This window comes from Vombatus ursinus, unplaced genomic scaffold (assembly GCF_900497805.2).
Source record: "Vombatus ursinus unplaced genomic scaffold, bare-nosed wombat genome assembly UNPS02009205.1, whole genome shotgun sequence".
Lineage (NCBI taxonomy): Eukaryota > Metazoa > Chordata > Mammalia > Diprotodontia > Vombatidae > Vombatus > Vombatus ursinus.
This window is the reverse complement of record NW_020948983.1, coordinates 16,242,945-16,265,860: the sequence shown is the minus strand read 5'-3', so window position 1 is coordinate 16,265,860 and position 22,916 is coordinate 16,242,945. Positions and strand designations below refer to the sequence as shown.

The 22,916-nt window shown below is 35.5% G+C and overlaps 1 protein-coding gene across 1 annotated transcript in view; it reads right to left on the bottom strand.

Moving 5' to 3' along the window:
- Window positions 1-22,916, bottom strand: part of LOC114035485 (cilia- and flagella-associated protein 43-like) — a 166,088-nt gene that overhangs the window by 127,387 nt on the left and 15,785 nt on the right. The window contains exons 6-9 of the mRNA XM_027851631.1: window positions 18,654-18,804; window positions 12,510-12,640; window positions 7,936-7,949; window positions 646-716 (exon numbers count right to left, since the gene is read on the bottom strand). Of these exons, the coding sequence (XP_027707432.1) occupies window positions 646-716; window positions 7,936-7,949; window positions 12,510-12,640; window positions 18,654-18,804 (367 nt within the window). The remainder of the gene's footprint in view (window positions 1-645; window positions 717-7,935; window positions 7,950-12,509; window positions 12,641-18,653; window positions 18,805-22,916) is intronic.

Here is a 22,916-nt window from a genome sequence, read left to right as displayed (position 1 = left end):
AAAGAAAGAAAGAAAGAAAGAAAGAAAGAAAGAAAGAAAGAAAGAAAGAAAGAAAGAAAGAATGACCTCAAAGGACCTGTTCTGGTTCTAAATCTCTGACCCTGAGAAAACTGTTGAGGTGGTAAAATCATGACTAACACCCCCAAGAATATAAAAGAGTGACAGAAATATACAATTAATGTTGCCTGGAAGCAAGATTTAGCTAAGGCTATAATTAAATATAATCATCTGAGATTTCTTTACTGTGCTTCCCTTTACCCTTTCCACCTTGTCCCCCAAGAGATTATATTTCTTAAAGTTTTCATTCATTTTGAAAAGACAAACAACAAATTCAGGAATTCAGAATATTATTCTGAAAGAATTAACATTCTAAAATCTGGGTCAGAAGAACAGGAAAAGGAAACTTTGTGCCATGTATTTTCTTTTCTTTTTTTTTCCCTTTCTTTTTTTGGGGGGGGGGGGGGGGTGAGGTAATCAGGGTTAAGTGACTTGCCCAGGTCACATAGCTAGTAAGTGTCAAGTGTCTGAGGCTAGATTTGAACTCAGTTACTCCTGACTCCAGAGCCAGTGCTCCATCCACTGAGCTACCTAGCTGCCCCTGCCATGTGTTTTCTAAAGGAAAATAAATATGGAAGAACATCTTACATTTCCAGCAACAAATAATCCTTCTTTGTGAAATGCCATGGTGTTTACGCTGGTATCTTTAGAATGGATTTCTTCATTTTCATGAAAAAAAGTAACATAAGTGATAGAAACATTAAAGTATTATAATAATCATCAACTTTACATTCATGCTATTATGAAGAGGTACTATAATAAGTAAATAGAACACTGGACCTTGAGTCAGAAAGATCTGAGATCAAATCTAGCCTCAGAGCCTTACCAGCTGTGTAACCCTGAGCAAGTCACTTACACTCTCAGGGCAGCACTTTCCTCATTTGTAAAATGCTTATAGATTGAGTTCAATAAATGTTCACTGACTGACTGTAAAATGAGGAAAGCAGTTGGTTTCAATGACCTCTAATCTATCTTCCACTTCAAAATCATAAGAACTTTCCATTCACACTATTATTTTTCATTTCTCTGGAAGTTTTTGTCCAGCGAAATAAGGTTTATGAAATTGATACCTCAAGGTGGAAGGAAACAGCTTAAGAGAGTTGCTAAGATTCCTTATTTATAATGTATGATTTTCAGCCTCTCATTGTCAATCTTTTAGCTGGTAAATCAATAATCACTATAAGGGGGATTAAAAAGACCTGGAATACATGTTTCTTTTTTTCCTGTCCTCAAAGAACTTTTACAAGACAAGAAAGTTGTAAACATCTGTAGAACATCTTCATCTTCAGAACTACAGAGCAACATATGAACAAGTAACCTTCTGTTAAAATGACCAATAGTTAAAATAGCTGAGAGAGCTAAAGGAAATGGGTAGGCATAACGTGGTAGGAGGCCTTCTTGGAAAAACCGCAGGCTCCTAAAAAGCACTGGAATTCTCACTGCTTTGGAAGGGTTTGGCTCAGGGAAATACAGGATCCTGGATTAGTTGGCAAAACCTTTTCCTCCCTCCCACTTTGAGTCTTATGGAGCTTGCCAATAAGATGGGCTGAAGTGCACCTATACATACCACAGTCTCAGTCTGAATACACACATAAAACATACACAATCTTTAAAGGATATTCTATTTGTGCAGACCCATGATATCACCGATGTAGGGAGCTTTCAGGTGAGGAAACTCCCTCTACAAATGCAAATCTGCAACTTACAGTCTTTGAGAGTTAGTAGCCTAGGACACCGAGAAAGTTAAGTGCATTGCCCAGGGTCACACAGAAAATATGTATCCCATATTGAATTGGAACCCAGGTATCCCTATCTCTGAGATTGACTCTGTCCACTACTCTATACCGCCTCTCTATAAGAAATGATAATAAAAAATAACAACAATGATTAATATTCATGAGAGTAAGAACTACTATGGATAATTATATAGCACTTTAAAGTTTGTAATACTCTTTACATACATTATTTGAACCTCAGATCAACCCTATGAGGTAAGTATTTAAAGGTATTATTATTTTCCCCATTTTACAGGTAAGGAAACTTAAGTGACTTGCCCATAGTTTCATAACCAGTGTTAGAGATAGGATTCAAACCTACATCTTATTCCAAATATAACATTATATCTGGAACAGCAGCATGGAGATGGTAATAAGGGGACTGTGGGAAATGCTTCAATAAATAAATAGAGACAGATAGACAGACAGGGAGGTAGAAAGAAAGAAAGAACAGATAGACAGGACCTCAGTTGGTCTGGTTTTCCTTAAAGGTGGTCTAAAAGTTGTGACCATAGGTATTAGTCATAATAATTTTATGTAGGATAAAATACACAATACATATAAAATAAACGTACACAAGCCCTAAAGGGGATGCCAAAAAGGAAGAGTAAAAAAAAATCAGGCAAGATAGTTCATGGAAGACTGCTTTTCCTTTAAGATATGAGTCCTGATTGTATTTTGAGGGTAGTTTACACAGCCTTCTTCAATAACCTAGTACAGTAGCTGCAATTATAGGCAGCATTTCTACAGGTTATCAAGAAGCAAAAGATTTACCAAGTATCTAAGAGGTAAAAAAGGAACTCTGAAAGATTTATTTTTGAATAAGAGCCTTCCTTTAGAGAAAGTCATGTGACACACAAAAACAACTCCCCATTGCAGAAAAAATAATTTACTTTATTAGAAGGGGTTCATCAAGAAATTTACCCTAAAGGTTAACATAAGCTTGAACTTTCTTATCCTAGGATATTCATTCATTTTTTTAAGTGCATACCTTTTTGTCTCCACTTTTCTTCAGGCGTCAGCATGGATGAAGGCATCACGGTAAGTATATTTTCATCTATATGTGAAAAGAAAAAAATGAAAAACTTTCAAATATAATGCCTAACATAGTACCTTGCACATAACAGATGCTTAATAAATACTTGTTGAAATTGATTTCCGCAGAGAGCTACAACACCCTGCAGGATATTACACATTTAAAATCTTAAGTCAACAGAAACATTTATATACTTTACTCAGTATGAAATAATACTCACATATTACTGGCCTTAGAATATTCCAAGCAAGCTGCTATCCTACAGTAACATGATATGAAAAGGATAAAGAAACAGAGTATTTCACGCAACTGAAAACCTCTAAGTGACACTCCAAATTAGATATGATTAAGCTTATTGTCTTGAGATCCCCCACTGAAGCACAAATACCCACAGATGGGTGGCTATCTTACCTAAAGCAAGCTGGGTACATTAATGTATCACTGAGCTACTAGTCTTATTATCTACCCTTACTATCTTTCCTAGTAAAGACAGAAATTGTGGGAGAGAAGGCAAAGAAAAGAAAAAGTCCAAGATATAATCAAGGGAAATATACAATTAACCATTATAACCATGACTGTGAAAGGGATGAACTTACCCATAAGAAAGAGAAAGGCAGAAAAATTAATTAGAAAGCAGAATCCAGCAATATGCTATTTATAAGAAACATACTTGAAACAAAGTTTCATGGAGAGTCAAAATGAGGTTCTACTTTAGAATTGATTATGATTTAGGCAAATTTTTAAAAGAAGCAATAGCCATTGTTATCCCAAATAAGACAATAATAAAAATAAATGTTTTTAAAAGAAATAAACCAATGAACTACATTAAGCTTAAAGGCACCACACAGAATAACATCCATACTTAATATTTATGCATTGTATGGTATAACTTCCAATTATGTGAAGAAAAAGCCTGTCAAACTGCAAGGAGCAGTCAGCAAATTACAGTAGTTGGGGACCTCAGTGTGCCCCTTTCGAACCTAGACAAATCTAACAAAAAGATAAATAAGAAAGAAGTTAAAGACTTGAATAGAATTTTGGAAAAGTGAGATATCATCAATCTCTGGAAATCAATGAACAGGAACAGAAAGGAATATACAGATTTCCAGCTGGACATGGCACTATAACAAAAACTGACCATATGCTAGGGCATAAAAACCTAACAAATGCAGAAAAGCAGAAATATAAAACATATCCTATGCTCAACTCAAGTCAATAAAATTATAATTAACAAGGAGCCTTTGAGGAAAGGACTCAAATTTAAGTGGAGTCTAAATAATTTTATCCTAAAGGATTAGAGGGTCGAAGAACTAATCACAGAAATAATAATTTTATCAAAGAAAATGACAATGATACAATATGTCACAGATTTTGGGTGGCACAATCACTAAGGAAAATTTTATATTTCTAATCACTTGCATCAATACAAAAGACAAAAGAGATCAATAAAAAAACCAGAAAAGAAATAAATCAGACAACCCTAAAAAAAATCAGAATATAAATTCTAAATATCAAATAAGAGATAAACAAAACTGAATGCAAAACAATTAATTGATAAAAAATAAGATGAGTTTGAAAAAATGAATAAAATAAAGCGTTAACTAATATTATTTTTAAAAGATAAATATTAAATTGCCAATATCAAAAAATTAAAAGTGAGAATTTACAAAACATTAAAGGAAATAAGAATAAATCATTTGCCCAATTATACAAAACAAAATTATATAACCAAAAAAACCAAACAAAATTCAACAACATTGAAAACTTAAATGAATGAATATTTATGAAAATTTTAAATAAACTGATTAGCAAAATAAGGATTAAGGAATTTAAATAAGCAAAGCTCAGAAGAAGAAATTGAATAAGCCACAAATGAATGCTCCTTGCCCCCTGCCCAATATACCAGAACCACATGAACTTAAAGTGAGTTGCCTGAAATATTCAAATAATTATTAAAACTAATATTATAAAAACTATTTGACAAAATAGAAAAGAGGGAATCCTACCAAATTTCTTCTATGATGAAAAAATGGTCTTGAAACCTAAATCATGGAAAGACAAAACAGATAAAGGAAAATATAGACTAATATCCCTAACAAATACTGATGCAAAATTAGCAAAGGTTACATTGCCATATTAATATTATAGACTTGCATTAGGTTAGATTCATGCTAGAACTTCAGAGTTGGTTCAATAATGAAGAAAATAATAAGCAAAATGGATCTTATTAATAGAAATAACGAAAATACGTGGCTATATCAATAGATGAAGAAAAAAGTTTTGATAAAATATAACCTTTCTGTTAAAAACACTAAAAAGCATAAGAATAAAGGGTATTTTCCTTAATGTAGTGAATAATATCTATCTAAAATCAAGAATCAGCATTTTATGTAACAGAGACAGGATAGAGGCCTTTCAAATAATATCAAGAGCAAAGCAAATCCATTGACACCACTATTATTTAATACAGTTTTATAAATGCTAACAATAGAAGTAATTAAGGAAAATAAATTGAGGGAATAAACAAAGGTAAAGTGATGACAAAACTATCACCTTTGCAGATGATATGATTGTCTACTTAGAGAAACCTAGAAATCCAACTAAAAAATAAATTTAAAAAATAACCAGCAAAGTAGCAAGATATAAAATAAACCCCCATTTATCATCAGCTTTGTTGTATATTACCAACAAAACCCAGCATGAAGAAATAGAAAATGAAAGTACATTTACAATAATTATATATTCCATAAAGTACTTGGAAGTCCACCTAACACCACACACTGAAAACATACAACTATAAAACACTTCGCAGGAAAAAAGACAAACCAAAATAATCATAGATATTAACTTCTCATGTTTAAGCCATTTCAAAATAATAAAAAATGATAATACTACGTAAATTAATTTGCTTAGTCAGTGGCATACCAGTCAAACTACCAATGGGTTACTTTAGAAAGCTAAAAAATAATAAAATTCATCTGGATGTACAAAAAGTCAAGATTCTCAAGGGAAATAATAAAAAAGTGAGAAGGGAAGGGGCCGAGCAATACCAGATCTCAAACTATATTACAAAAACCTAATCATCAAAATCATCTGATGCTGGCTAAAAAAAGTCAATCAGTGAAACAGATTAGATAGATAACACACAGAAGCAAACGAACATAGTAGAGTATTTTAAAAACCAAAAAACCATAACTACTAAGATAAAGACTCATTATTTCACAAAAACTGCTCGGAAAACACCCGGACAAAATTAGGTTTTGACCAAGATCTCACACTATATATGACAATAACCTCCAAAGGTATTAACGGGCAAGACAAAAAAAGTTACATTATAGATAAAATAGAGGAGCAAAGAAGATACTTTTCACAGCTATGGATAGAGGGAAAAGGGATAGAAAGAATCAAAGAAGATAAAATGGACAATTCTGAGTATGTGAAATTTAAAAGCTTTTGCAGAAACAAAATCGGCACAGTTAAATTAAGAGAAAGTTAACTAGGAAAAATCTTTACGGCAAGTTTCTCTTATGAAGGTATAATATCCAAGAAACATAGGTATCTGATTCAAATATATAAGAATGAGAGTCATTCCTTAAGAAATAAACAATTAAAAGATATGAATAAGAATTTTACTGAGGGAAGAATTCAAAGCCATCAATAACTATGTGAAAAAATGTTTTAAATTTTGGTATATGATGTGCAGTCTTACTCTAATTTCTGTGAGACTGCTTTCTAATTTTCCCAATAGTTTTGTGGAATAGTGATTTCTTATCCAGATAGCTGGGGTCTTTCTTTGGGTTTTTTCAAACACTAGGCTACTATGACTATTTGCTTTCATATGTTTTATATATAATCTATTCCACTAATTGACTTCTCTATTTTTTAACTAGTACCAAATGTCTTTGATGAAGATTGCTTTATGGTGTATATATATTTTGAGATATAGTCCTTCTAGGTTCTTTTCATCCTCACTTTTTTTCAATAAGTAAAAGAATGTTCTAAATCACTTAATAACAAGAGAAATGCAAATGAAAATAACTCTTGAGTTTCCATTTATCAGTAATGAAATCGGCACAGATTTTTAAAAAGGAAAGAAGAGTTATTGTAGGCATACAGGAGGACAAATTCATTTGTGTATTGTTAGCAGAACTGTAAATTGTTACAGACCTTCTGGAAGTCAGTTTGAAACCTGTAGGAAAAGTGGACAAAGATACACACTCCTCCCATATGAACACCAGGGCACATTGTCTTCAGCTATTTTGTTATAAGTGAAAGTTGTAAGTGAAGGAAAAACTGTGAACTTCAATGTTACTCTCACTTACTAGAACCAAAAAACTTAGCTACTGAAGGTGGAGGATTCCAGTATCCGGGGAAAGATCTCTTCCCTGTCTAGTCCAACAAGGAGATTTCTTTGATTTAAGTGAGACCAGCTATATTCATAGGATAAACTCCTTATGTATTTTTTGTAGATAAGAATATAATACATTTTTCTCCAACAAGTATACTTTTTGTATGTAAAATATTTTGGAGTCTACCTACCATGACAAACCCAGGAACTATATGAACACAATTACAAAATACCTTCCACACAAATAAAGCCATATCCAAGCAACTGGAAAAATAATAATTGCTCATGGGTAGGCAGAGCCAATATAATAAAAATAACAATTCTGCCCAAATTAATGTACTTATTCAGTGCCATACCAATCAAACTACCAAAAATTATCTTATAGAGTTAGAAAAAATAACAAAATTCATTTGGAAGAACAAAAGGTCAAGAATATCAAGGGGGTCAATGAAAAAAAGTGTGAAGGAAGGTGGTCCAGCAGCACCAGATCTCAAACTGTATTACAAAGTGGATAATCATCAAAACAATCCAGTACAGGCTAAGAAATAGAATAGTGGATCATTGGAATAGATTAGGTACACAATACACAGCAGTAAAAGACCATAATAATTTAGTGTTTGTTAAACTCAAGGATCCAAGCTTTGGAGAGATGAACTCACTATTGAACAAAAAACTGCTAAGAAAAGTGGAAAGCAATTTGGCAGAAACTAGGTATAGACCAGGGGTGGGGAACCTGTGGCCTTCTAGATCCTTAAGGGTAGCCTTTTGATTGAATCCAAATTTTACAGAAAAAAAAATCTAATTTTCCATGGATTTCCACAAATCCACCCATGGATTCAGTCCAAAGGCACCACTTAAGGATCTAGAAGGCCATGTGTGGCCTCAAGGCAGCAGGTTCCCCAACCCTGGTATAGACCAACATCTCACACTGTATGCCAAAATAATGTTAAAATGGGTACATGATTTAGGCATAAAGAATGCTATAATGCTATAAACAAATTATGAGAGCATGAAATAGTTTACCTGTCAAATCAATAGGTAAGGAAAGAATTTATGACCAAATAAGAGATAGAGAATATCATGTGACGTAAAATGGTTGATTCTTGTTATATTAAATTAAAAAAGTTTTGCACAAACAAAACCAATGCAGCCAAGATTAGAAGGAAAGTAGAAAACTGGGGAGAAATTTTTTACAGCAAGTTCTCTGAAAAACGCCTGATTTCTCAAATATATAGGGAATTGAGCCAAATTTATAAGAATATAAGTCATTCCTCAATTGATATAAATGGTCAAAGGATATGAAAAAGCAGTTTTTGATGAAGAAATCAAAACTATCTATAGTCATTGCTCTAAATCACTATTGATTAGAGAAATGCAAATTAAAACAACTCTGGTACAACCTCACACCTATCAGATAGGCTAATATGACAGAAAAGGAAAACAACAAATGTTGGAGGAGATGTGGGAAGATTGGGACACTAGTGCATTGTTAGTGGACTTGTGAACTGATCCAACCATTCTGGAGAACAATTTGGAGCTATACCCAAAGGGCTATAAAATTGTGTATACCCTTTGACCCAGCAATAGCACTAGTAGGTCTCTATCCCAAAGAGATTTTTTAAAAAAGGAAAAGGAGAAGACCTGTATGTACAAAAATAATTATAGTAGCTCTTTTTGTGGTGGTAAAGAATTGGAAATTGAGAAGATATGTATCAAATGGAAAATACCTGAACAAGTTGTGATATACAATTGTGATGAAATACTATTGTGGTTATAAGAAATGATGGAGTGCTAGCAGAAAAACCTGGAAAGACTTATATGAACTGATGCAAAATGAAGTGAACAGAACTAGGAGAACATTGTACATAGCTCAGCTTGGGTGGTACTTGCTCCTGCTCATCCTTCAGAGCAAGTGATGATTTTCCCTAACTGCAGATGAACCAGATCACTCCCCTGATCAATAAAATCCAGTGCCTCCTACTGTCTCTAGGATAATATAAATTGTTTATGGTCTCAAAATCTGGCCCCACTCTATCTTTTTACCCTCAGTGCATATAACTCATCCTCTCACACCTTGCAATCAAGTCAAACTCGCTTTCTCTCTGGTTTCTTATAGGACAGTCTTGGTGCCTTTGAAATGGACATGTCCCATGACCGCAATGTTTTCATTCCTCTGCCTCACCTCATGGATTCTCTCTCTTACTTTAAGATGAAGCTCAAGTACTGCCTTCTAGGTGAAGTTTTTCCTGTTCTAATGTCCTTCAACAACTAATGTCCTTCTGAAACTACTCTGTATTTAACTGCTTTTGATTTGTTTTTATTCTCTTTACATTTATTCTCTATATACATAGCTGTTTCCCCTACTAGAATGTAAGCTTCTTAAGGGCAAGGATTGTCTTTTTTTTTTGTTTGTATTTGTATCCTCAGCACTTAGCACAGTGCCTGACACACAGTACATGTTTAATGCTTCTTACCGTGCCTTGCCTTCCCTAAAACTGCTCTCTCGAAGTATCCGAAGTAGTAATGACCTCTTACTTACCAAATCTGATGGACTGTTCTTAATCCTCATCCTCCAGTTCTCTGCAGAATTTGATACAGTTTATCATGCTCTCCTCCTGGATATTCACACTTTTCCGGGTTTTCATTACAATGTTCTCCCTTGGTTTTCTAACTTGTCTGACCATTCCTCAAATTCCTTTGCTGGATCATTATCCATATCAAGCTTCCTAACTAAGGGACTCTATGCTGGGTACCCTTCTCTCTATATACTCTCTCACTTGACGATCTCACCAGCTCCCATAGCTTTAATTATCACACACACACACACACACACACACACACACATATATAACACATAAGATGACATATCCATCCAGATATACATAGCATACTCTATTACCTCTCCTGAGCTCCATTCGCACATTTCTGAATGCCTATTTGACATTTCAAACTGAATTTCCAATAGGTTTCTTAAGCTCAACATGTCCAAAACAGATTTTATTACCTTCCCCCCTAAAAAAAAGCCACTTCTAATCAGGGTATCATCATTATTCCAGTCCCTCAGTTTCTAAATCCCAATCTTAGCTTCAATTCCGCACTCTCCCAAATAGCCAATTAGTTGCCAAATTTTATTGTTTCTATCTCTACAACCTCTTTCCCATCCATTACCTTCTCTTTAAACACACAGTCACCATACTATTTCAATCCCTCATCACCTCTCAGCTGGGCTACTGGAAGAGCTTCTCAACTGGTCATCTTGCTTCAAGTGTTTTACCTCTCTAGTCCAACTTCAAAAGCTGCTGATTTGATTTTTCTAAAGCAAACATTTGACCTTGTCACGTCATAATGAATAAACTCCAGTGGCTAGCTCCTACAATTTAAGCTCCTCTGTTTGGTATTTAAACCCTTTCACAACCTGGCCCCAACCTACCTTTCTAATCGCATATATTATTCCTCTTCATGCACTCTACAATTCAGCCAGACTGGCCTTCTTGCTATTCCTCACACATGTCAGTATACAGTTTCTTTGCATTTATAAGGTTGTCTTCCATGCCTGAAATATACTCTTCTTATCTTAATCCTGTCTCTTAGAATCTTGATTTCCCTTCAAGTGCCATCTTTTACATGAAACCTTTCCTGATCCCTCCAGCTACTGGTACTACTCTACCAAAAAAAATTACCTTGTAATTATTTTGTATATACTTTATATATACAGCTATGGAATGTAAGTTAGCTCATTCAGAGTAGAGACTACTTCATTTTTTTTTTTTATCCCTAGCACCTAGCACAGCACCTGGCACATAACAGCTACTTGACAAATTTGCTTGGTGAATGATTTGCTGACTTATTGAAATACTTAATATTTTGTAAATTACTATACAAATACGAGCTACTGTTTTATACATATAAAATACCAAAAAATATGAAAGCAATAGTTCAAATTTCAATAAAAATACTTCACCCCATAAACAATATTCCAGATGCTGTGAGGGATACAAATGAAGGGCTCCTCCCTAAAACCATTTACAGTGTAATACACACAAAAATACTGACACAAATGAAATAATTAATGAACAATCCAGGATGGTAAACCAATGCCAAATTGTGTGGTGCACACTTTACCCTCAAGTGGGAGTTCAAAGGAGTTGAAGAACAGAAAGGACTAGACTACTCAAAGAAAGGTTGATGGAGGAGGTAGAACTTAATCTGGGTCTAGAAGAATTTACTTTTTGCTTTTTTTTTTTTTTTTGGTGAGGCACTCAGGGTTAAGTGACTTGCCCAAGGTCACATAGCTAGTGAGTGTAATGTGTCTGAGGCCATATTTGAACTCAGGTCCTCCTGACTCCAAGGCCAGTGCTCTATCCACTGTTCCACCTAGCTGCCCCAGGAAGAATTTACAAAAGAAAAGCACAAGCAATAACATGAGCAAAGGCACAGATGTAACAATAAGCATAATGTGGTCGTAAAATGATCGGGACATTATGGGCAGCTAAGTGATACAGTGGATAGAGTGCCAGACTTGCAGTCAGGAAGACTCATCTTCCTGAGCCCAAATCTGGCCTCTGACACTTCCTAGTTGTGTGACCCTGGGCAAGTCACTTAATCTTGTTTGCCTCAGTTTCCTCATCTGTAAAATGAGCTGGAGAAGGAAATGGCAAACCACTCCAGTATCTTTGCCAAGAAAACTCCAAATGGGGTCATGTAGAGTCAGTCAGACATGACTGAAACAACTGAACAACAAGGACACTGACCTGATAGAAAGAAGCAGTCATATCTGGGAATTCTGGAAAATAAAATTGGATGAAAAAGCAGAGTAGATGGAATATAAATTATGAAGGGTATTGAAAGCCACAGAGAGGAGCTTACACTTAACAGGAGAGCTTTACACTTTTGTTTTGTTTTTTTAAATAATGACATGATGAAAGTAACATTGAAGGAAGATTAGTCTGGCAACAGTACACAAAACATACTGGAGATAATATTTAGGGAGTCTAAATAGAAGACTATTGCAGAAACATAAGTATGAGATTATTGCAGCCTAGACTAGGGTGATGACAATGGAAATTGAGAATAAAAGTCACCTATAAGAAATATTTTGAAGGAAGATTCAATAGGACAAGGTGGCTAACTTGATACGCAGTTTAAAGGAGGATGGGTCAGAAATGACTATAGGGAAGGAGAAAATATGGAATAAAATTATCTTTAAGCATACTAAGAATAACCTTTTAATATGCATATCTAAAAAGTTTAGCACAGCAGTTTCTTACCTTTTGGTACTTCAGCAAACCGAGACAGGACAGCAACAAGTAGACTTTCTGCATTTATCAATAGAATATGACCCTCTTCACAGCCAACATATAGCTCATTTGTTGGGTTCCAACAGTGTACAGTAGGATGAACCAAGGGATGCAAATCATCTTTAGGCTTAAATAAAATTTTTTAAAATTTCTGTCAAAAACTACCAAATATATTAGAGGTTTGCAAATAAATCCATACCTAAGAATTTTTACACATAAAAAAGTGGGGGTGGTTAAGGAACCAAGGTGGGAACCTCACCTGGGTAATGGTTGCTAAGAAAAATAATCACATACTACCAGGATTTCATGAGCTTTCTAGACTGCTGAAGGACTGACCACTACTGGAGAGAGAAGGGGGACAGGAAGTACAAGGGTGCAGAGATGCAGCCACTGGAGGAAGGGAGCACATTATCATAAGTGTGGTCTAGGGTGGGGCCAGGCAGAAAGGCATTCACCTGGGGTAATGCTGCTTGGAGTAAGAGAGTAGACATGCCCACAAAAAGTTATCAATGCCTTCTAAATTTCAGTGCTTTATCACCTCACCCTAGTTACGTTTCTGTTTACAACATTTCAAAAATCACTAGTCTTTCCTCCCCTCAAATTCTTTTCATTTGGCCTATCCTGAATCTCACTTAATCATTTCTAATTCTCTGATCCCTAGCTTCATTATGCTAAGAGAAAATAAGTATCTGCTTATGAAAATACTCAAGAAAATTGCAAGAAATACACCAACAAACAAATCGAAAACAAAAAATAATCAAGAGAAGAATAAAAAAAGAGACTGATACAATTGAAATTAAGTAAACAAATTGAAATGACAAATCAGAGCTGTTTTTAAGATTAATAACACTGATTAATAACTAACAAGTCTAATAAAAAGAGCAAATTCAAATTAACATAATTAAAAATGAGAAAGCATGATCCCACAGGCCAAAAATACTATTTTTAATGATTAGAGATTATACACACTGAAGAAGCACTTTGTGATAGCTCTAATCGTTACAAATTTTTTCTTGGCATTAAGCTTCATTGTTTCTGTAAAACTTCTACCTCTGCTTTTTGTTATACCTTCTGGACCCAAGCAGAACCAATCGAATCCCAGCTCTGCATGACAGTCCTTCAGTTTACATGAAGACATCTAGGATGCCCCCTAACTAAGTCTTCTCTCGGTTAAACATTCCTAGTTCTTTCAACCAGTCTTCTTATGACATGATCTCAAGGGCTTTCACCATACTGGTCTCTCTGTGAACATTCTCTGGTTTATCAATTTCCTCCTTAAAATACCGCACCCAAAAAGGAACACAATATTCCATAGCCCAACCAGGGCACAGCATACAGGGCTATAATTCCCTTTTACTGAATTCCATGATTTATTCTTTAACCTACCAATTCTTAAGGATTTAGTCATTTGGTATATTTTTAACCCTTTCTTCAAAGTCATTTTATTGAATGTAGTTTTTATTATCCTCGATCAGTAAAAGAGATGTTTTTAATATTTCTGCTTTTCTGCGTTCATTTGTGAGGTTTTATGTCTTTATACATGGTTAATTTTTTTTGCTTTTTTTTTTTTTTTTTTTTTGGTGAGGCAATCAGGGTCAAGTGACTTGCCCAGGGTCACATAGCTAGTAAGTGTCAAGTGTCTGAGACCAGATTTGAACTCAAGTCCTCCTGACTCCAAGGTTGGAGCTCTATCCCCTGTGTCACCATACATGGTTAATTTTTGAAAAAGACTATATATAACTGAGAATTATATATATTCTTTTGAATTTTCATTCAACAATCACCAGAGGTCTATCATCCTTCTTTTTTTTTTAAGTTCTATTCAAGTCATTAACTTGTTTTTTGTTTGTCTTTTTGTTAGGTTTGTCTGAGTACATTGAAGTCCCCCATGATTATAGTTCTACTGTCTGCTTCTCATTGCAATTCAATTAGCTTTTCCTTCATGTATTTAGCTATTATGCCATTGCTATGCATATATTATGCATTATGTTTGTTCATCTCCATACAGTCTTTAAATATAATTAATATAATACATAAGTATAATTATAAACATAATAATCAGTATAATAAATAGCAAGCATAAGCTTCTTTATTTATCTATTTTGTTATGTCTGTTTTTGCTGTTGGTTTTCTGAAATCATAATTGCTACTCAAGCCTTTTTTAGTGCAGCTAATAATAAATTGCTATATAATGCACAATAATGTATAATAAAAAACATGCATGATAAGTTTTGCTATAGTCTATTGTTAATTCTCTGAATCTTCAATTTTCAGTATATTTCTGACAAACAACATCTTTGACTCTGCTTTCTAATCCATTCTGCTATACTCTTCTATTTTGTAGGAGTTTCTCTAAGAAACAGTTTCTCTTATAATTCTATCCTCAATTATCAATGTGGACATTCTATTGGAGAACCTTCCCAAAACTTCTTCCTAGGAAGAGTTCAGTATCTTGGACCTTTCCTGATCTCTTTGTCCTTCAAAATTTGTCCTATCTGGGGGAGCCAGATGACAGAGCAAGAAGTAAATCACCATAACTCTCCAATATTCTCCAACAACCATAAATAGCACCCTCAAACACATCCCAGAACAGCAAAACCAGCAAAAGGACAGGGCGAAATAATCTTTTAGCCCAAGAAACTTTGAAATTGACAAGAAAGGTCTGTCTTACTCAGGCAAAAGGGGAACACAGTCCAGGACAGGAAGTGGCCCAGTAAGCCAGCAGCAAGTCCCACCTCAGCAAACTAACGGGAGATCCTGAGCTCCAGTGTGGTGGAGCAGGCAAACCTCAACACCAGACATGCCTCAGCATAGCCAGGGGAATAGACAGACCCCAGTTCCAAAAACCACTGCATGCTTCAGTGTAGCCCTGGACAAACAGGCAACCTTCAGTGGGCAGACAGCTACATGCTTCAGTGTAGCCCCAGGGAAATGCAGAAACACCCCACCAGCCTCAGCACACACCAGACATCACCACTAGGACCCTCAGTTTAGCTGCCTCAGTTTAGCACCTCAGTTTAAGCTGCCAGACCCATATGGCCTCCAGCAGTACCAGCCATCCCCCACCCCACCCTCTCAGCACAGCACACTGGGTGTGGAAGGAAGGGAGAGGTAGAATGGGATAAATTATTTCAGATGAAGAGGTACGAAAAACCTATTAGAGGGGAAGATGGGAGGGTGGGCAATAGGCATCACTTGAACCTTACTCTCATCAGTACTGGCTCAAAGAGGGAACAATATATACAATCAGTTGAATCTAGAAATCTATCTTACCCAACAGGGAAGTAGGAGGGGAAGAGATTAATTAAAGGGGGTGGGGTTGGGTAGAAAATGACAGAAGGGAGGACAGATCAAGGGAGCTGCTAAACAGAAGCAAAATACTGGTGAGGACAGAAAGGGTGGAAGGAGAGAGAGGATAAACAAGAGGAAAAATAGGATGGAGGGAAATACACAGTTAGTAATCATAACTGTGAATATGAATGGGATGAACTCTCCCATAAAATAGAAGCAGATAGCAGAGCGGATCAAAAACTAGAATCCTACAATATGTTGTTTACAAGAAACACACTTGAAGCAGAGAGACACACACAGAGTAAAGGTAAGGGACTAGAACACAATCTATTTTTACTTCAGCTGAAGTAAAAAAAAAAAGCAGAGGAAGCAATCTTGATCTCAGACAAAGCAAAAGCAAAAATAGACCTAATTAAAAGAGATAAGGAAGGAAACCACATATTGCTAAAAGGTACCATAGGCAATGAAGTAATATCAGTGCTAAACATATATGCACCAAGTGGTATAGCATCCGAATTCTTAAAGGAGAAGTTAAGTGAATTACACGTTCATGACCAAACAAGAGAAAGAGAGCGTTATGATATGTAAAATAGATCATTTTGATTATATTAAATTTAAAAGCTTTTGCACAAACAAAACAATACAACCAAAATTAGAAGGAAAGAAGAAAGCTAGAAAACAATCGTCACAGCAAGTGTCTTTGATAAAGGCCTCATTTCTCAAAATATAGAGAGAACTGAATTTATAAGAATACAAGCCATTTCCCAATTGATAAATGGTCAAAGGACATGAATAGGCAGTTTTCAGATGAAGAAATCAAAGCTATCTAAAGGCATATGAAGCAGTGCTTTAAATCACTTTTGATTAGAGAAATGCAAATTAAAACAACTCTGAGGTACTACCTCATACCTATTAGATTGGCTAACATGACAAAAAAAGCAAATGATAATAAATATTGGAGAGCATATGGAAAAATTGGGACACTGAGGCACAATTGGTGGAGTTGTAAACTGATCTAACCATTCTGAAGAGCAATTTGGAGCTATGCTCAAAAGGCAACCAAAGTGTGTGTGTGAGTGTGTGTGTGTGTGTGTGTGTGTGTGTGTATGTATATGTATATGTATATATATCTAGCAATACCACTACTAGGTCTGTATCCCAAAAAGATTATAAAACGGGAAAAGGACCTATATGTGCAAAAATATTCACGGTGGCAAAATATTGAAAACTGAGGAGATGCCCATCAATTGGGGAATGGCTGAACAAGCTGTGGTAAATGAATGTAATGGAATACTATTGTGCAATAAGAAATGAGGAACAGGTAGATTTCAGAAAAACCTGCAAAGACTTGTATAAACTGATACAAAGTGAAATGCACAGAACCAGGAAAACATTGTATGCAGTATCAGCAACATTGTGTGATGATCAACTATGAATGATTCAGCTCTTCTGAGCAACACTGATTCAAAACAAGTACAAAGGACTCATGAAGGAAAGTGCTATCCACATCCAGATAAAGAACTGATGGACTCTGGATACAGATCAAAGAATATTTTTTTAACTTACTTTATTCTTCTTTGTTTTTTTTTCTTTTGATCTGTTTCTTCTTTCACAACTGTGACTAATATGGAAATATGTTCTATATGACAGCACATATATAACCTACATCAAATTGCCTACCATTTTAAGAAGAGGGAAGGAGAGGAAAGGAGGGAGAAAAATTTGGAACTCAAAATCTTGTAAAAATCAATGTTAGGGGGCAGCTAGGTGGGTGCAGTGGGTAGAGCACTGGCTCTGGAGTCAGGAGGACCTGAGTTCAAATCCGGCCTCAGACATATAATACTTCCTAGCTGTGTGACTCTGGGCAAGTCACTTAACCCCAATTGCCTCACTAAAAAAAAAAAAAAAAAAGAATGCTAAAAATTGTCTTGACATATAATTTGGAAAAAATATTATTTAAAAAAAATTTTTTTAATTTGTCCTATCTGTCCTCTTGTCCTATGTACCTTTACTTCCCTCAAGGCTTTTCAGATGACTAATATAATGAAGAAATTCTAGTTAGTGAAGCTTTTTTTAAAAAGAAAGAGAAAAAGAAAAGAATGTAATAATCTTAAGGTAAGATGACATTTACTATGACCGCATTGTGATTACAAAAGTGTATTATTCTCTCAAAAGGGGAAATACTCATCCAATATTAAGGAATATATATAAATTAAGTTTCTTTGAGTCAATTTCCCAGAAAATTTGAGAGTTGGAAGGCACCTCATCAATCACTAAGGCCAACCCATTCACAAAAAGAATCTCCACCATAAAAAAACCTGAGAAATGAGTGTTCATCCTCTGCTCGAGAATGTCCAAGGAAGGGGTCCTTCTAATCTTAAACCATAGGTTATGTTGCCATATCCCAAACTAGTTTGTTTAAACCTCATTTACTTGGTGCTTTTTGACATTCAAAAGCATTTTCGCATCTTTTAGTTAATTATGAGCCTCACAACAGTCCCATGAGTTAGCTAGTGCAGATTTATCATCCCCATTTTATAGAATAAACTGGTAAAAATAATAGAGTTGGTCAGGAATATGTATAAGCACTATGAAAAGAGAGATCATATCCTATTTCCCTCTCCTCCTAGCACAATGCTCTAACTATATGTTCTTTATAAATATTTGTTGAGTTAAATTGCATCTAAAGAATTATACTGAAATATTAATAGTAATCTTCCATGCCTCAGTAATTTCCTATGTTTGACCATATCCTTATAACTCAACTTCTAGGATAAGCACAATTTTTCTGTGCCAAGCCAAGTACAATATAGCATTGGCTGGATAATCTAGAATAAAGTTGTAATTACCTTGAATGTTTCTGCTTCTACACCAACTAGCCCAGCAATGGAAGAAACTAGTAGTGCAGGTCCATAAACGGTATCTTTAGGCTCTGTGTAAGAGAACATTCCATCTGTTTCATCAATACATGTCCCATCTTCTGCAGGTAGTTTTACTGATCTAAAGAAAGAGAAAGAACCATTACATAAAGCAAAAATATCATTAATGGAAAATAATCATGTATAGCCTAATTTTTATATGTCTTAAAACAATAAAATGCATCCTTTTGGCTAGTTCCTATATAAATTATAAAAGAATCTATAAATCACAGTTATGAATTAGACAAAGAGAATTTTCAAGGCTATGAGAGAAGTAATCTAGACAGTCCTATTAAGTTGACTAGTATATCTACTTTTCAAGTTCATAAAGACTTGAATTTTTACCAGAATGTTCAGTTTCAAATTTGCAATTCAGAATGTGACCAACAAAGTTTATTTCTAAACCGGTTAGCTTAGCTCTCCCCAGAAACTACTTCAGCTTTTCTGAAGGTTCTGAAGCGGCATTTTGCAAAAAAAAAAAAAAAAAAAAAGTCATCTTCAAAAAGTAAATGTGGGGGAGTACCCATCAATTAGAGAATGGCTGAACAAGTTAAGGTGTATGAATGTGAACGAATATAATTGTGAAATGAAAGAAATGATGAAAGGAATGATTTCAGAAAAACCTCTGAAGACTTGTACAAACTAATGCATAGTGAAGTGAGAACCAGGAAAACAATTTATACAATAACAATAACATTATAAAGACAAACAACTTTACTTAAGAACTCAGATCAACATAAGAACCAACTGCAACTCTAGAGGACTCATGATGAAACATGCTGCCTCCTCCCTTGAGAGGAAGGTGATGAACTTAGAATACAAATTGAGGCATTTGGGTTTGTTTGTTTGTTTTTTGACATGACAAACGTGGGAATTTGTTTTGACTATACGTGCCTGTAGGGAGTTTCTGGTTACTTTCTCAGTGGGGATGGGAAGTGAGATGTGGGAAAGAAAGAATTTGTAACTAAAAAAACAGAATTTTAAGAAAAGAGTAGCTCAACAGACATTTATTAAGCACCTAATGTGTACAAGGCATGGTTCAAAGCATTAAAGATACAAAGAAAAAAATGAAATAGTCTTTAACTTCAAGGAATTTACATTCTACTGCAGGTTACAACATATGGATAAGAAAATATAACACAATTTGACAAGAGAGAACTTTAACAACTGGGAAAATTAGAAAAAAATTAAGATAATAAATCTTAAATGCCAGGCTGAGAAGTTTGCATTTTATCCCAGTGGCAATAGAAGCCACTGAAGAAGTTTGAGCAAGGGTTAGGATTAGGATTAGTGTTAGAGTGACATGGTCAGACCTATGAAAGATGATTTTTGGAAGACATATAGAAGATAAATTATAGTTGGAAGAGACTAGAAACAGGGAGACTGATTAGAAAGTGACTTGTCTAGGTAAAAAGTGATAAGGGTATGAACCATAGTGACAGCCATGTGAGTAAAAAATTATTCTATCTTAACTATTTTTGTATATCATGATGGCATCAAGATAGAGAAAGGAAGAGAATATAGTAAGGGCAGGATTGATGGCCTAGGAAATAACTAAAGGATGGAATGAATGAATATCAAGAGTCACAAAAATAGGAAACGATGGAATGACAAAAGATTGTCATTGATTAAGTGAACTTTGGAGTTCAAGAGCCCAAGAATCTGGGTGTCTAAATGTCTAAACAGAATTGAAGATGATAAAAACCTATGCCTTTGCTAACATTCTATTCAAAGTTTAAAGATGCCTTGGGGATAAAATGGCCCTCTCTTTAATGCTATGAAATCTTTGACTTCTTTTTCCTTGAAATTGATATTTTCAGAAAAGTTTCATACTTAAGAGAATGCTAATACACTCAAAGTTTTTGAAAGCAGAACTCAATTAGTTTTTCTTTTCTCCTCAGTCCTCTTTACTCCTTGCTTCTATAAGTAGGCCAATGACTAATGAAACAGTTGTATGTGCTTTATACTTTCCTGTATGGAAAAAGATCTAAAGAACTCTACCAGTTGCAAACTCTATATTTGTTTTATCACCAATCACACCTTGCCAAATGCTAACCCAGAATCCAAACCAATCTGATAAACGTTTATTAGGCACTGTGTTAAACACTTAATTTTTCTAAAAGGACAGTCCCTTCCCTCAAGAAATTTTCAATCTAATTGGGAGAGACAAAACACAAAGGGAAGCAGGAGAGGGAGGGGAGACAAGTAAAGACCAGGGAGTACTCAGCACCTGGGGCATCTTGTTCCATGGAGTTGAAACCAGGCAGAATAGCAGATACAGAGTAAAGTAAGGATCATCTCCACCACACACCTACTTTACTATGACTCATGGGCTGTTGAATGGAGCCTGAAAAAAATCACAAAACTACATAGATTCATTACGAATTTATGTAATCCACTAGCAATGAGACCAGTCACTGTAGCAAGACAATCATTCTGCTCCTCCAGAGTAGATAAAGCACTGGGCCTGGAATCAGGAAGAGCTGAGTTCAAATCTAGCCTCAAGACACTTACTAGCTATGTGACCAGAGACAAATCATTTAACTTCTGCCTCAGTTTCTTCAACTATCAAAAGGGGGTAATAACAGCACCTATCTCCCAGGATTGTTGTAAGGATCAAATGATCAAAATATTTGTAAAGTGCTTAGCACAGTACCTGGCAGGTAGTATTCCCTTCCTTCCTTCCTTCCTTCCTTCCTTCCTTCCTTCCTTCCTTCCTTTTCTTCCTCCTCCTCCTTCCTTCCTAATCAATTTGCTATCACACTCTCCATAGCAATTAATCTAAATCTATCCTCAAATTTTCCAAAGCCCCCCACACTTCACCCTCTCAGATAAGACCTCACCTGAAACTTCACTGAAAAGGTAAAGCCATTCTCCAAGAAATCCCATTTCTCCTCTCCTCCTCATCTCACATCTATCAGATAGCCTCACAATCTCCTACTACACTCTGGTCTGGCATGAAGGGGTAGCCTTTCTGCTCATCAAGGCCAACCTTGACAAGGTTGAGTTACCTCAACTGTAAAATGGGGATAACAACACCTATCTTGCATGGTTGTTGCGAGGATCAAATGAGATATTTGTAAAAAGCACTTAGAACAGTACCTGGCACAAAGTAGGCATTATATAAATGCTTATTCCCTTCCCCTTCCTCCACCCCTATACATGTACCCTTGATTCCACCCCTTCCCCATCTTCTCCAGAAGATTACCATGACATCATCCCCAATCTCTCTCTCTCTCTCTCTCTCTCTCTCTCTCTCTCTCTCTCTCTCTAGACTTCATTCCCTTCCTATCTATTGGCTCCTTCTCTGTTGCCAAAAAATATGTTCATGTCTCCCCCATCCTTAAAAAAGTCTCATTTGATCCAACTATTCCTGCTGGCCATCATCCTATATCTCTCCTCCTTCTCAGGTAAAATCTCTATTCTTAGCCCTCTATAATCTGACTTCTGACCTCATAATTCAAGTGAAACTCCCCTCTCCAAAGTTACCAATAATATCTTAATTGCCAAATCTGATGGTCTTTTCTAAATCTTCATCTTTCTTGACCTTTGCACTGCTGACTACAATCTCCTGGATATTTTCTCTTCTGTAGGTTTTTGTGACCCTGCTCTCCTGGTTTTCCTACTACCTATCTGATTGCTTTTTCTCTTTTTCCTCTGTTGATTCTTTATCTGTCTTGCCTACAAACTCTAGGTGTCCCTCAAGGTTCTGTCCTAAGTACACCTCTCCTTTTGCTTTATATTATCTCACTTAGTGAGGTCATCAGCTCCCATTACTTCAATATCATCACTATGCAAATGATTATTAGATCTATATATCCAGCCCGAGAATCTTGAACTGGATGTCTCAAAGGAATCTCTAACTCAACAAGTCCAAAACGCAATTGTCTTTACCCTAAACCCTTCCCTCTTATGAACTCTCCTAGGACTCTTAAGGGCATCATTAACCTCCCAGTTACCCAAGCTCCCAACATTGGTGTCATCTTTGACTCCTCACTGAACTCCCCTCACATATCTAATCTATTGTCAAATCCTGTTTCTATCTTCACCACATCGTTTGTATAGGCCCCTTCTCTCCTCTCACATAGCCACCAGTCTAGTTCAGGACTTCATCACCCCTTGTATAGACTATTGAAGTAACTCGCCAGTTGATTTCTCTGTTTCCCTGTCTCCCTCCATGCCAATCAATCCTCC